This window comes from Pelophylax lessonae (assembly GCF_965119305.1).
Source record: "Pelophylax lessonae genome assembly, chromosome: 1".
Classification (NCBI taxonomy): Eukaryota; Metazoa; Chordata; class Amphibia; order Anura; family Ranidae; genus Pelophylax; species Pelophylax lessonae.
In genome coordinates this window covers 735,385,140-735,400,379 of record NC_138768.1, presented here as the reverse complement: position 1 = coordinate 735,400,379, position 15,240 = coordinate 735,385,140, and the positions used below count along the sequence as shown (strand labels likewise).

The window sequence follows — 15,240 nt, the reverse complement described above, 5'->3', positions numbered from 1 at the left end:
TAAAACATAAAATAAGGCGCAATAGCTACAGATCGCAAAACAAATGGTCTATTGGAAAGTACATGTACTCAATAGAGAGCACTACATAGTCCATTGACTTAAAGCTGCCATCAGTAGGAACACAAAACAGATTTCCAGTGCGGCTGCAGGTAAAATAGGGAGAGGCACCTCCAAGTGTAGATTTAAAACTATTTATTACAGAGTAAACCTAGGCAACTCACATGTAGGTAGATAAAATTCGGCACATCAAGGAGATGAGACAGTCCCAAGGATCATTGGTAGACGTGTGGCCCATTCGCTGGCATTGCCATGCAGGGTAGACCTCGCTGGTCACCGTCTGTAAGGGCAGGCCATGTGGTGGATGTAGACTCAAAACGAGGCTGGAGGCAAAGGTGGCTCAGCGGCATAGGACGATGACGTCATCGGAATGCAGCGCTTTTCTGAGCATACGCGCTGCGGGTATTACGGCAGCTGCTCTTCTTCAACCATGCTCGAAAAAGTGCGGCTTCCGTAATACCCGCAGCAGGCATGCTCAGAAACGTGTTGCATTCTGGTGGCGTCATCATCCTATACTGCTGAGCCACCTTCGCCTCAAGCCTAGTTTTGAGTCTACATCCACCACATGGCCTGCCCTTACAGACGGTGACCAGCAAGGCGTATCCTGCACGGCGCTGCCCTGCATGGCACTGCCAGCGAATGGGCCACACGCCTACCAATGATCCTTGGGACTGTCTCATCTCCTTGATGTGCCTAATTTTACATGAGAGTTGCCTAGGTTTACTCTGTAATAAATCGTTTTAGGTCTACGCTTAAGCCCCGTACACACGTACCGATCGTCGGCGAACGATCGGCTGTCTTTTGTCCAGGGCTGTCGGTGTCTGTTGAAAAGTGCAAAAGACTGCACAAGAATTTTGTCCGCCGACTACAGAAGTGATGTCATGTAATGGTTAACTTTCCCTGTGTCTTTCCTTTTCTGAGCATGCCCAGTCTTGCAAATCTGCGGTCTGTCGGCCGAAATCTGTACTGACTGGCGAACAATCGGCCGCTCTGGTGTCGGCATACAAAAATTTTAATGCTTGCATGACAGATTCTTTTCGGCCGAATGTGCGCTGTCGGCTGTCGGAGGCATCATACTAACAAGCCTACAATCGGCAGATCGGTCGTCGGCCGAAAAGCTTCGGTGACGTGATCGGTACGTGTGTACGGGGCTTTAGAGGCGCCTCTCCCTATTGTTTTTTACCTGCAGTCACCATGTTCGGTTAAGGCTTATCCGCCTTTTTTTTGCTCCTCCTCCCCTGCCACAAGTATAAACAAGGCTTGCCTGAAAATCCAATCAAAAACACATTTTAGCCTACTTTACTAGTTGCTGACATTCTGATGTCTACTTGGTATATAGTAGTACAAAAATACATGATGCAGGTAACAGACTGAATAAAACATAGTTAATGATTACAACTTACCCAAGATGCTGAATGTTTGGTACAATGCAGCAATGAGGTACACTGACTATTTTCGGTTTCCCGGTGGTCCCAGAGGTGTGCAAAACATATGCCAGGCAATATCGGTCTCTGTCTAAAAACTCATCACACGGTTGTCTCGTAGGAGGGTGCAGTGCACTGGAAGTCTGATCAAAGTAGTCTTTAATTTTTGTATCTTTATCATCATTTACATTCTCGCTTTGCAAAGCCTCAAAAAGTGTGATGTCCAGATGCTGAATTTTGGAGGAATCTCTTTCGATCCAGCTCGGGAACAGTTGTCTGAAGATCTACAATAATACATACCAAACAAAGAATAGCATCATCGAGCTGGCAATCGAGCTGACCCTGGACTAAACTCATTTTTATAAAAACAAGAACTACATATATTCAAACATAAACCTTGTGTCTTGTGTATTTTTTCTAGACCTGTGTAGTAATCCAGCACAAAACTCCTGCACTTTGTCTCTTTGCAGAAGTTTCCTGTAATAAAGATCAATCATGGCTCTCTCTCTCTCCCCTTGTGCAGGATGTCTTGTGTATGCCCCCTTGTACTTTTCTGCAGACAGTCTTTAGAAAGAGGACCTACTGAGACCCCGTCTCAGCCCTGCTCTTACCACAGCAATAATGATGTCACCTCTTTTTTTACAAGGCAATATCTGAGTTTTCAAAGGCATTGTGGAATATATTTAAATGAAAGTCTTTATGTTTTAGTTCTGCTTCAAATCCACAATTGTGATTTTCACCTCCAATAAAAAGAAATGTATATGTGTGTATATATATATATTATATATATATATATATATATATACATACATACATATACACACACACACACACACACCAATGACAGGGCACCAATTCCTTCAGCTGACACCCACGATGGGTACAACTCCTTCCGCTGACACCCACGATGGGTACAACTCCTTTCCGCTGACACCCACGATGGGTACAACTCCTTTCCGCTGACACCCACGATGGGTACAACTCCTTTCCGCTGACACCCACGATGGGTACAACTCCTTCCGCTGGCACCCACGATGGGTACAACTCCTTCCGCTGGCACCCACGATGGGTACAACTCCTTCCGCTGGCACCCACGATGGGTACAACTCCTTCCGCTGACACCCACGATGGGTACAACTCCTTCTGCTGACACCCACGATGGGTACAACTCCTTCCGCTGACACCCACGATGGGTACAATTAGTCCCACTGACACCAATGATAGGTACAATTCCTTCCACTGACACCAATCATGGGTGCACAGCAGTGTTAATTTCGTCGACTAAAAACGACAAACTTTTTCGTCGACTAAATTAACACAATTTTAGTCGACTAAAACTAAAACAATTCAGATGACTAAAATACGACTAAAACTAAAATGGCATTTTAGTCAAAAGACTATAACTAAAACTAAATCAAAATTTGCTGCCAAAATTAACACTGGTGCATTCTCAAAGCTTAATACCATAAATAATAACATATTAGATTTTTCACTCCAGGACCAGCAGTAGTATATAATGAGTTTGGAAATTGTAGAGAAATTCTTAAATAATGCATCACAAATTACAATTGAACTACACCCATTCGATTATAGATGACTAAAATGAGTTTTTAGTCGACTAAAATGTAAGACGTTTTAGTCTACTAAACTGTAGGACGTTTTAGTCGACTAAAATGTACTGGAGTTTTAGTCGACTAAATACGACTAAAACTAAAACACTTGCAGAAGACTAAAATGGGACTAAAACTAAAATGCCATTTTAGTCCTAAGACTAAGACTAAAACTAAATTGAAATTTGCTGCCAAAATTAACACTGGTGCACAGTTACATCAACTGATATCAATGGCGGAGAAATATTCATTCCATTGACACCAAGGACAGGGCACAATTTCTTCTACTGATACCAATGATGGGGAACTATTCCTTTCATTGACACCTTTGGTGAGACTTTTTCTCCCAATGATGCATATAACAGGGCACTGTTGGTCCTTCTGACGCAAACAATGGGACACATTTCCTCCCACTGAAGCCATTGGTGGGGCATTATTTCTTCTAACACAAGAATGGGCATTATTCCTTCAATTGACCACTGAAGATGGGCCATTGTTTATTTCCACTGACTCTACAGCATTTTCTACTGTCACCCGTCAACAGTGTGGCCCTCCTAAAGTCTGATGGGTGATAAACTTGCCCTTTGTTTAAAAAGTTTGAGGACTTCTGCTTAAAACGGTCAATGCATGTGCAATTCGGTGAGTTGTACAGGAGGAAAAGCACATCACAAATGAAGTTATTAAAGCGTAATTTAAGTTTTATCATACAATAGTTTTATGCTCACTTCAGTTCTGTTGTTTTCCACCAACATGTAGTGAATTTTACATCGATTTGTGAGTGAAGAGATGAAATCGGATGGGGCACCAGGGTCTACAGGACAATAGGCAGCTGGAACCTGTAGAATCCTACAAAAACAGTGAAAACAAATCAACTGAAATTAAAAACCATAAAAAATTGGATCATTAAAGTGTATCTGTGTCCAGACTATGGATATTAAAAAGGTATTTACTTATTCTAAACAAGCAGCAAAAGTACTTTGAAACAACCCATTACTCACCTATCTAGCTGCATGTACTAGGAAGTAATTCACTCAAAAGTTGTTTTTGTTTTTTTAGGTTTTATATTTATAAAGTGAACATGAAAACCATGTATTGCAATATGGCAAAATATACAGGGAAAAATGGTACAGAACATTGTATATTACATCAGGTGATACATTCTGTCGTTTTCTTAATGCCAATGTACATCTGGTGTGACTTGAATAACTAAGGATGTCATACACTCACTGGCCCCTTTATTAGGTACAGCTTGCTAGTACCGGGTTGGACCCCCATTTGCCTTCAGAATTCTTCATGGCATAGGTTCAACAAGGTGTTGCAAACATTCCTCAGAGATTTTGGTCCATATTGACATGATAGCTTCACACAGTTGCTGCAGATTTGTCGGCTGCACATCCATGATGCAAATCTCCCATTCCACTACATTCCAAAGGTGCTCTATTGGATTGAGATCTGGTGACTGTGAAGCCCATTGGAGTACAGTGAACTCATTGTCATGTTCAAGAAACCAGTAGTGAGATGGTTTGTGCTTTGTGACATGGTGCATTATCCTGCTGGAAGGAGCCATCAGAAGATGGGTACACTGTAGTCATAAAGAGATGGACATGGTCAGCAACAATACTCTTGTAGGCCGTGGCATTTAAATGACGCTCCATTGGTACTAAGGAGCCCAAAGCGTGCCAAGAAAATATCCCCCCCACCATTACACCACCATCACCCCCACCTGCCTGAACCGTTGATACAAGGCAGGATGGATCTATGCTTAAATGTTGTTTAAGCCTAATTCTGACCCTACCATCTAAATGCCACAGCTGAAATTGAGACGCATTAGACCAGGCAACGTTTTTCCACTTTTCTCTTGTAAAATTTTAGTGAGCCTGTGCGAATTGTAGCCTCAGTTTTCTGTTCTTAGCTGAAAGGAGAGGCACCCAGTGTGGTCTTCTGCTATTTTACAATTGAACAGGTGTACCTAATAACGTGGCCGGTGAGTGTATATTGAGGTATATGAACATAATATTATTCCAATGGCACAATGCAAAGTGAAATGTACACCAACAGCATCTCAAGATCAAGAGGTAGATGCGGGGGGAGTGGGGGTGGAGTAGGGGTACTGGTAAGAGAGAGAAAGGCATGGAAGTTGCCCGATTCCCAACTCATGGAACAACCCAGATAAATTTTCTAGTCAATGACAGAAGGCATAATTGAAAGTTCAACAGCAAGAAGTGGGATCTAGTAAGTAGTCATGAGTGTCCTCTATTTTTTTATAGAAAATAAGGAGAGGAGCGGTGTCCGGTTGAAGGCTTGTTTAGAACTGTGTTTCTCAAACACCTCCCAGTCAAGGCGCCCTTCAAATGTATGCAAGATCTCAGGGCGCCCCATTCTAAAATAAAAAATGTAAACTTGATATAATCACAGCAACAGCCATAGGCTCAACATTAGAGGAGATTCATTTTTATACAGCAATATACCTTTGCACTTTGGTACTGACTAGTATTTCAGCGTTTCCCTTCTCCCTAGGAAGAGAACTTCTTTCAGCCAACATGACCCCAGTGCTGAAAAAGAAGAGCAGGGGAGCGGCAAACAAGGAAATCCACTTTATTAACCTAACCTAACCCTTGGACGCCATCATCTGTTGGGATGCCAGCAGCTGGCCTGTATGGTGCCCAAGGTTGTAATGCTGCACAATAAAAGCCTACGGCCTTTATGTAACAAACAAAGGCAGGATTCATCCACCTGCAGGGTTGATAACAACTTTGGACAATTTGAGCAACCTTTAGGCATATTGCTCAGGCACCCCTGAAGAACCCAGAAGGCACCCTGGTTGAAAAGGCTGGTTTAGAATATGTAAATACCTGAAGGTGCATAGACTAGCTGAGCCGCACTTTAAGTTTCTGTAAAATAAAGTACTATGTTGAAAATAGCAAAAATAAATAGATTTCAGGTGAGCCATTCTATAGTTATATGAAACGGTCTGCAGCACTTAGGCTTCCGATTTTCCCAAAACCGGGAGTCATGCTCAAATTATATTTTTAGGAAAACTTCCAGATTCAGGTATACAGGAGTACCACCTTGCTCTTGTGGGTTGATGGATGTGAAGAACACACTTATCTGAAAGATTTCATAAATTAGTAACAATTTCACCAACCATAGTTAGGTGCAGATTGCATAGCCACTGAATCTATACCACCATCATATCTATCACTCAAAAAGTAGTGAGGCTCTCATGCAGTTAAAGCACCTATTAATTTTCCCTGATGGAGCTGCCATATTGCCTGCTTCCCAGCATAGTGAAGGGGAAGCCAGGATGTCAATCACACCCTACATTTTAAAGACGTCTCTACCCTTATTGTGCTATTCCCTGCTTCCTGTAGGGCAGTAGGTAACCACAAGTGGTCAGTGGGATCAGTTTGAAACAGAGACGAGTGCCAAGTTGTAGCCCTATAGCCAAAAGTCATAATTAGCATGGGAGTGCATTTGTGACAGAATAAAGAGCTGGTTTAGATGTGCTTGGAAATTTTAGATGCCGGTTAATGCCTCTTCTGTATTGGTTGTCTATTGTAGGGATTCTTGTACAATCATCTTGGCAAGTAACACTTTCTAAATTTAATTCTCAAATGCATTGTAAAAACTTCATAAGGGTGTTTTTTCAGACATTTGCAGCTTGTGCACAATGACAGGCATAGAGGTGATCAGAGAGCGATAGACCCAGCCAAATGCTACATGCTGGATACAAAATAAAGCACTTCAAACGTGGCCATGTGAACTACACTGTCAGCTGCACTGGACATAATGTATATGGAATGTTGACAGACATTTGTAAGATTTTAAACAGGTAGATGAATGCCTGTTCTTGGTAGATGTGTAATTATAGCCTTAGGGAATAAATAGATTCACTTTAAAGCAGAGTTCCACCCTCAAAATTAACTTTTCACCGTCCGCTTGCTTTAATTTACCTGAAAAACATTTGGATAATTAATTTTTTTTTTTTGATTTACTTAACTTGTTTTTAAAGAAAATATACTTACCTTCCTTCCTCTTCCTCCCTCTGCGACCGTGGCCCGCGCCGTCACTTCCTCCTTGCATTGACTCCTGGGAAATGAGCCTCATCGATCCCAGGAGTCAATGCGCCGGCACCTGCCCTGCTCGTCACTTACGGTGCAGGCGCGGCATGCCCAGAAGCTGTGCAGGGATGACACGCCTGCACTGGAAGTGACGAGCAGGGCCGATGCAGGGCATTCCGGGACTCCGACGTCACCAAAGAGGACACCGAAGAGGACGCTCTGGCTTCAGCTGCCCACACCTGAGAGATGGCAGCGCTGGACAAGACATTTTCAAGGTAAGTATTTATTCTAAAAGGTAAGTGAAACCGGGGACAGTTCAGAGGCTATCGTTGCTGAAATGCACTAGCCCTGACTGTCCCGTGGGTATATTTATCTAAAAAAAAATTTCAGTGTGGAACTCCGCTTTAAAATCTGAAGAAACAGCAATGTTTTTTATTGCCATCGATATATAGTATGTATTAAAATAAAACGTTTATAGCATATCTAAATCCAAAAACAAACATTTAATATAATGCAGCTTTCTAGTCCTTAGATGGGGTGGCTGCATTAATTTTCACCTGGCAATCCTGCGATTAACACACTTCCCGATGCTTCATATCTATGTTTTTTTCCCCCTCTGTATCTATGGGGGCAGCCATAATTGTCAGACAGGCTGGAGTTCAAACATGCCTGCCTTGCGAAAGTATTCGGCCCCGGTGAACTTTGCGACCTTTTGCCACATTTCAGGCTTTAAACATAAAGATATAAAACTGTAATCTTTTGTGAAGAATCAACAACAAGTGGGACACAATCATGAAGTGGAACGAAATTTATTGGATATTTCAAACTTTGTTAACAAATAAAAAACTGAAAAATTAGGCGTGCAAAATTATTCAGCCCCTTTACTTTCAGTGCAGCAAACTCTCTCCAGAAGTTCAGTGAGGATCTCTGAATGATCCAATGTTGACCTAAATGACTAATGATGGTAAATAGAATCCACCTGTGTATAATCAAGTCTCCTGCACTGTGATAGTCTCAGAGGTCCGTTTAAAGCGCAGAGAGCATCATGAAGAACAAGGAACACACCAGGCAGGTCCGAGATACTGTTGTGGAGAAGTTTAAAGCTGGATTTGGATACAAAAATATTTCCCAAGCTTTAAACATCCCAAGGAGCACTGTGCAAGTGATAATATTGAAATGGAAGGAGTATCAGACCACTGCAAATCTACGAAGACCTGGCGTCCCTCTAAACTTTCAGCTCATACAAGGAGAATGATCAGAGATGCAGCTAAGAGGCCCAAGATCACTCTGGATGAACTGCAGAGATCTACAGCTGAGGTGGGAGACTCTGTCCATAGGACAACAATCAGTCGTATACTGCACAAATCTGGCCTTTATCGAAGAGTGGCAAGAAGAAAGCCATTTCTTAAAGATATCCATAAAAAGTGTTGTTTAGTTTGCCACAAGCCACCTGGGAGACACACCAAACATGTGGAAGAAGGTGCTCTGGTCAGATGAAACCAAAATCAAACTTTTTGGCAACAATGCAAAACATTATGTTTGGCGTAAAAGCAACACAGCTCATCACCCTGAACACACCATCCCCACTGTCAAACATCGTGGGGGCAGCATCATGGTTTAGGCCTGCTTTTCTTCAGCAGGGACAGGGAAGATGGGTTAAAATTGATGGGAAGATGGATGGAGCCAAATAAAAGGGCCATTCTGGAAGAAAACCTGATGGAGTCTGCAAAAGACCTGAGACTGGGACGGAGATTTGTCTTCCAACAAGACAATGATCCAAAACATAAAGCAAAATCTACAATGGAATGGTTCACAAATAAACATATCCAGGTGTTAGAATGGCCAAGTCAAAGTCCAGACCTGAATCCAATCAAGAATCTGTGGAAAGAATTGAAAACTGCTGTTCACAAACACTCTCCATCCAACCTCACTGAGCTCGAGCTGTTTTGCAAGAAGGAATGGGCAAAAATTTCAGTCTCTCGATGTGCAAAACTGATAGAGACATACCCCAAGTGACTTACAGCTGTAATCGCAGCAAAAGGTGGCGCTACAAAGTATTAACTTAACAGGGCTGAATAATTTTGCACGCCAAATTTTTCAGTTTTTTTATTTGTTGAAAAAGTTTGAAATATCCAATAAATTTCTTTCCACTTCATGATTGTGTCCCACTTGTTGTTGATTCTTCACAAAAAAATTACAGTTTTATATCTTTATGTTTGAAGCCTGAAATGTGGCAAAAGGTTGCAAAGTTCAAGGGGGCCGAATACTTTTGCAAGGCACTGTATAACATGTTTTTTTATTTTAAAGCAAAAAAAAATGTATAACTTTAATATTACTTTAAGGTACGTTAGACACTGAATGGTATCTTGCAGGTGGCGGATATACTGTAGGTTTTAATTTTTATGACAGGTTTGCTTTTCACCTCAAGCTTAAAGCCCAACTCCAGACACAAAAAATAAAATACTCTTGCAGTTGACCCCCCCCCCCCACATGCACACACAAACACACACATCCTCAATCTGTGTGACTGGCTCCCCTGCAGCCTCTTCTCTTTTATGCTCCCTGCAGCAGTCGTACGCTTGCCTTCTGCACATACAATGCAGGACTAATAGTCCAATATTGTACGTGAAGACACAAAGGAACTGCCCAGAGCATCAGAGAGAATAGGAAAGTGCCAAATCCTCTCGAAGTGAGGGAGGTAAGGAAGGAAATACAGCCTCTCCCTCTACAGCCTACAGTTAATGAGCATTTAACCCTTGCAGTGCAGGGGGCCCACTTCAAGGGAATGTTGTTTCCAGAGTTGGGCTTTAATACCTGGGCAAAAAATGAAACACTTTATTGGCATTAAACTCTTACCCAAAAAAAACTGTAGCTCAAAAGTGCCAGAGGCAAACTCACCCTAAAATCCATGATGGCAACTGTATACCTGGTTGACAGAAGAGGCCAATCACACAATTTTGCAAACCATTAAGCAGGGATTTAAGGAAACAAGTAAGCTCTTCAGCTAGCTGCATCATCTCCCCATAGGTGTAGAATTTGGGAGGTCCATTGTACATTTGGAAACATACGGCTTTCCTGTTCTTATAAACAGCAGCCGCCTTTACCACCATCTTATGCAGCGTTTCTTCCATTTGAATGTCATAGGCGAGGAACCTAGCAAGAAGGAAATGATACAGGATTTGTTATGGTTACTGGAAGACTGACGCTTACACAGTGTGTTCAGATTGAGGACAAAAATCATACGTCAATAGATGCAACGCAGAGTTAAAGGGAAAATAAGTTTTGCATGTATTGGGCTCCATTCACACTTGGGCGATTCCAAAGTCGCACAATATCCAGTGTGACTTTGGAGCACTATTTTGATCTGACTTTACACTATCTGGCACTAAGTTGCATCAAAGTAGTGCAGACAACTTTTCAAAGTTGCTTGAATCTGAACGAGTGTCATTGAAAACAATGGGCATGCTACTTGTCATGTGACTTTGTGTCCAAAGTCACATGACAAGTAGCATAGGCGTGAATGGAGCCTTAGACTGTTATTGGCGGAGGTCTCCACACACAGAGCGATGGCACATGTATAGCGCTTCTAACTGTGAACATGTGGAGTAAACATGAAAGTGTTTTTAAAATTTTCCAATGTTTTACTTTTTCTTGTTCAATATGTTTTGTTTTATTGGATGACATGAGTATACAGGAATATTAACATTCTCAACATACACAATATTTTTTTTATTGATCTATATGGTGCCAATGTATTGGGTCTGTACAGTGCCAGTGCCTAGGGCAGTAATGGCGAACCTTGGCACTCCAGATGTTTTGGAACTACATAACATGTAGTTCCAAAACATCTGGGGTGCCAAGGTTCGCCATGACTGGTCTAGGGCATCCTTCTACAAATAGAAGATATATACAAGGGCTAAAGCTATGCCATTACAGTCTACACTGAGATCAGGAGGTCACAAAACAGCTTACACTGCAAAGGAGAAGGGATAAAAAAGCAAGGAGACATTTGTCAGCCATGGGTCCTCTTGCAAAAATCTTTATCCTTTCAAGGTAGCAAACAGGATACAAATGAAAATCTCACAAGGGCATCTGTCCCCCACCGCCTCTACACCGAAAACTGAGTAATCAAGGGCCACATATCGCTAATTTCTCGATCTTCAGTGAGCAAAGAGCCGGTGACTGTCGGTTCTGTGCTCTGCCCATCCAGTGCTCCCTGGAGCACCCCGCTGGGGAGGGGGCAAGAGTGGCTGGCTCAGTCTCTCAGCAGCATGCTGCTGAGAGGCTGAGCCAGCTGCCGCTAAGGTATCTGGGTGGATCCCCAAATTAAAACCTGGACCAGCTGAGTGACATCAGCCAATGGTGGATTTTAGCACGCTGTCAGCTGAATCTGGGTCACAGGAATGCAGAATGAACTGCACTCCTGTGCTTCACAGTAGAAGTATGACCAAAAGAGCTTTGGCCCTGCTTCTCCTTTAACAATTGCTTCTCACCTTTCTACATGCTTAAAAATTCTACCCAACTTTCCTCTTCTATGTAATATTAAAGCAGAATTATACCCACCTCCACTCCAGCTATGCAATCCCTCGCCAGCTGCTGACATGTTCCCTCCCTCTTCTTCCAGGTTCTAAAAACTTTGGCCATTTGATTGGCAGGGAATACTTTAATACAAATATATATAATAAGCACTCGCACCAATTAGTCTCCTAGTGTGCAGGAACCATCCCAAATAAAATATACTAAATAACACAACATATGTGCTAGACAGCACTTGCAAAATTAAAAGGTTACTCCAATAAATGTATGTGAAATAAAATAATAAAAATAAAAATGTGCTCAGTCTCAAATATTTGTAAGTGCTCAGTTCAGAATATTAATAATCATCAACTCCATAATGAAAGTTCATCCTTAGAATAGTGAAAGAAGTCCTTATGCCTTAAAGGATAAGCCCAGCCTAAAACTAAATTCCCTGCATCTATAGACATCCACGATCTAACACTAACCTATCTAGCCCTGTAAAGAAGAAATTAGCATACATACCTTTTTGAAGCCGATCCAACACGGTCTCCAACGGTGGATGCTCTGCAAAAGACACGGCCGACAACAGCTGTGAAATGAATGGGAAGTAGACTTACTATGGGGCTTCCATTGCCAGATGTGTCCTCTGCACCCGCCTACACAGCAAAGCCGCGGCTGACAGCCCAGTGTGGGATCGGGTCGGATCTGCTTCAAAAAAGGTAAGTGTACAGATTTCTTCTTCTTTACATGGCTAGATAGGTTAGTGTTAGATTGTGGCAATATATAGATGCAGGGATTTTAGTGTTAGGGTGAACTTATCCTTTAACACTGGAATAGTGCCCTCTGGTAGTGAAATGTCACCACATGCTCTTAAGAAGGTCCGCACTCACCAGATGATGTCGACCCCCTTGTTATCTAACAAGGGAAGTCAGCCTCGCTTTTTGGTCTCCCAGGGACCAGGTGGAGCCTCCCCGCAGTTGCGCAATATCCTCTCCTCGTGAGTATACGGGTCAGTGATCCAGTGACTCCAGTATCAATAAAATCCAATCAATGTAAAAAGGAGAAAAGAGAGAACGTTTCATAGTGTAAAAATGTACTGCATTATAGTTAAAAACGTTTGCTTTGCAAGCAAGCAAGATAAGAAACATACAATCTGTATGTGCCCACTCTATGTGATCATTCAGGAAGCCGCTGGGCATCTGCATGTGTTCCACCTAGTCTGGAAGTGACACCCTGAGAGTTCTGCTTGACATGTTTCGTCATCACATGATGATAAACACACGTGGGTGCCTGGCGGTTCTCTCTTCTATATTTTTTACATTAAATTGGAACTTTTGATACTGGAGCCACTTAACTTTGCTAAAAAAAAAAGAAAAAAAAAGGAAGTGGTTTATCCTAACGAAAAGGTGGAGCTTTGGCTGTACTTTTCCTTTAAGCTGCACATGTGCAATGAACTTATCAAAAATAGTGGTGGGAAAAAGTGGGGCTGGGATTTCATAAAAGGTGAAAACCCCAATAAATCAAAGTGGACACTTTGGGGAGGCAGGGGGAGGATCTTTTTGCTGCAGCCCTCTAGTGATATGTGGTAACGTGTAACATACTCCAGCAACTCTTCCTGCACCCCTGATTCTCCCCCTGTGACAGCGGGCAGGGTTCTCCTCTCCATACCTACTACCACATTTCAAAACTCTGTGACAGATGCACTTGTAGTTTCAATGAGCTGCAAGGATGCTGCTGAGTGTTCTTGTAGTCCAGAGTCATGTCCTTCAGCTTTCTAACAAAAAGCCTGTACAGAGGTATGGGCAGAAAGCTGGAGGACATGTCTGCAGGAGCCCACATTGCACCCATCATCCACTGATCGCAGGCGCAATGTTCTACACGCACATTTTATTCCCTGCAATATTATGTGCATTTATCTTTTTTTGTGCAGAAAGATGAACTTAACCTTTAAATACAACAGACTGTAAATAATAATTCAGCTGATAAACGTTTCATAGAGTTTACAAACTGCAAGCAGAAAACTATAGCTGTAAGATCCTTTTATATTACCTTCCCTGCTAGAGGAATCCCTAGTGCAATATTTCCAAGCACCATTCCATTATAGCTCAGCGCTAATCAGGCCTGGCAAGTACACCTCGCTCCATCTATTAGTTACAACACTCCCCATGCCTCTCGTCTAGAATACAGAGATAGTGCATTGTACACATGCGCAGTCGCTTCACTTCCTGTCTTTGACACGCACGGGGACCGGAAACGGTCTCTCTCTGCAGAACGCTTCTTTGCTTCTATGGTAACTGAGTGTATCTACCAATCGCTGTGCGCGCGTACTGATGATGTCAGGGCCGGAGCGAAAGCTGTACACATACTGTCATTGTGCATTCACCGTGTGTGCGCTGTAATGTGACACTATACCAGCAAAGTGTAAAATGTATTTCTAAAGTACGAATCACACAGCGTGGGAATTCTTCTTACATCTCCTGCACGCAATAAAGTAATCACAGGATCTTTTCTGGCTAATTGCTACTCAAGATCATTCAGCAATACGAGTTTTACAATCTCCACATAACCTCTTCCCTGTTTTCTCTATAGGAGCCAAGCCTCGCTATGAAATCCTGCCCCAGCTCACATGATTGCCGCTTGGCGAGTGTCCTTGTGGTCTACTCCCTCGTTCCCATACAATGCCAAGCCTCATTCTGAGAACCAATGCAGAGTGGCCAGCACCACCGAACTTAGTAAATTAGGGGTGTGCAACCAGAGTTGTATAAAGTACTCGAAACCCATACTTGAGTAAAAGTACAAGTGCTCGATCAAAAAGTGACTTGAGTAGAAGTGGAAGTGCTCGATCAAAAAGTGACTTGAGTAGAAGTACTAAAGCAGGCATGTCCAACCGGCAGCCCGGGGGCCACATGCGGCCCAGAGCCCCAGGCAATGCGGCCCACTGCCCCCTGACAATTTTTTTTTTTTGATGGGGAAGAAGGAAGTCGGGTCGGGGGCACGGCCACAGCGTCTTCCAACTAACTGTAGGCAGAGGCTGCCTCGGAAGGAATAATCCTCTAGTTGCGTTAAATTAGTGCTGGGGGGGGGGGCAGCAGCGCGGGAAGGGCACGGCGGCGTTTTATTACTTATATACCTTAACTATAGTTTATATTTTATATGCGGCCCGAGAAAATTTCTCTACACTCAATGTGGCCCAGAGAAGCCAAAAGGTTGGACACCCATGTACTAAAGTATTCAACATTTTTTTACTTAAGTATTGCAAGTAGTTTTTTTAAAAATTATGCTACTCAAGTACTGAAAGTAAAAGTACCAGTAGTTTTGAAAAAAAAATTGCTACTCAAGTACTGAAAGTAAAAGTACAAGTACTGTGTTATGTAGTTATTAAAGAAAGAAGTCAAAAGTTTGAACATCATATTGTTTTTTATTATTTCAAATGCAGCTTTTATTTATACACACAGTAGCATTTATTTTCATATGCGCTGATAATACACATGTTTTGAGCTTCATGAAACCTGCCATCTACTGTTCTGGCAGTGGTCATTTTTATAATAGTAACGAGTAACTATGCAGCGC

The 15,240-nt window shown here is 42.4% G+C and overlaps 1 protein-coding gene across 1 annotated transcript in view; it reads right to left on the bottom strand.

Moving 5' to 3' along the window:
* AASDH (aminoadipate-semialdehyde dehydrogenase) overlaps positions 1 to 13,845 on the bottom strand; it is a 49,442-nt gene extending 35,597 nt beyond the window's left edge. Inside the window, exons 1-4 of the mRNA XM_082264883.1 lie at positions 13,720 to 13,845; positions 10,051 to 10,305; positions 3,817 to 3,937; positions 1,461 to 1,765 (exon numbers count right to left, since the gene is read on the bottom strand). Coding sequence (XP_082121009.1) covers positions 1,461 to 1,765; positions 3,817 to 3,937; positions 10,051 to 10,283 — 659 coding nt within the window. The 5' untranslated portion in view covers positions 10,284 to 10,305; positions 13,720 to 13,845. The remainder of the gene's footprint in view (positions 1 to 1,460; positions 1,766 to 3,816; positions 3,938 to 10,050; positions 10,306 to 13,719) is intronic.
* Positions 13,846 to 15,240: the final 1,395 nt, after the last annotated feature.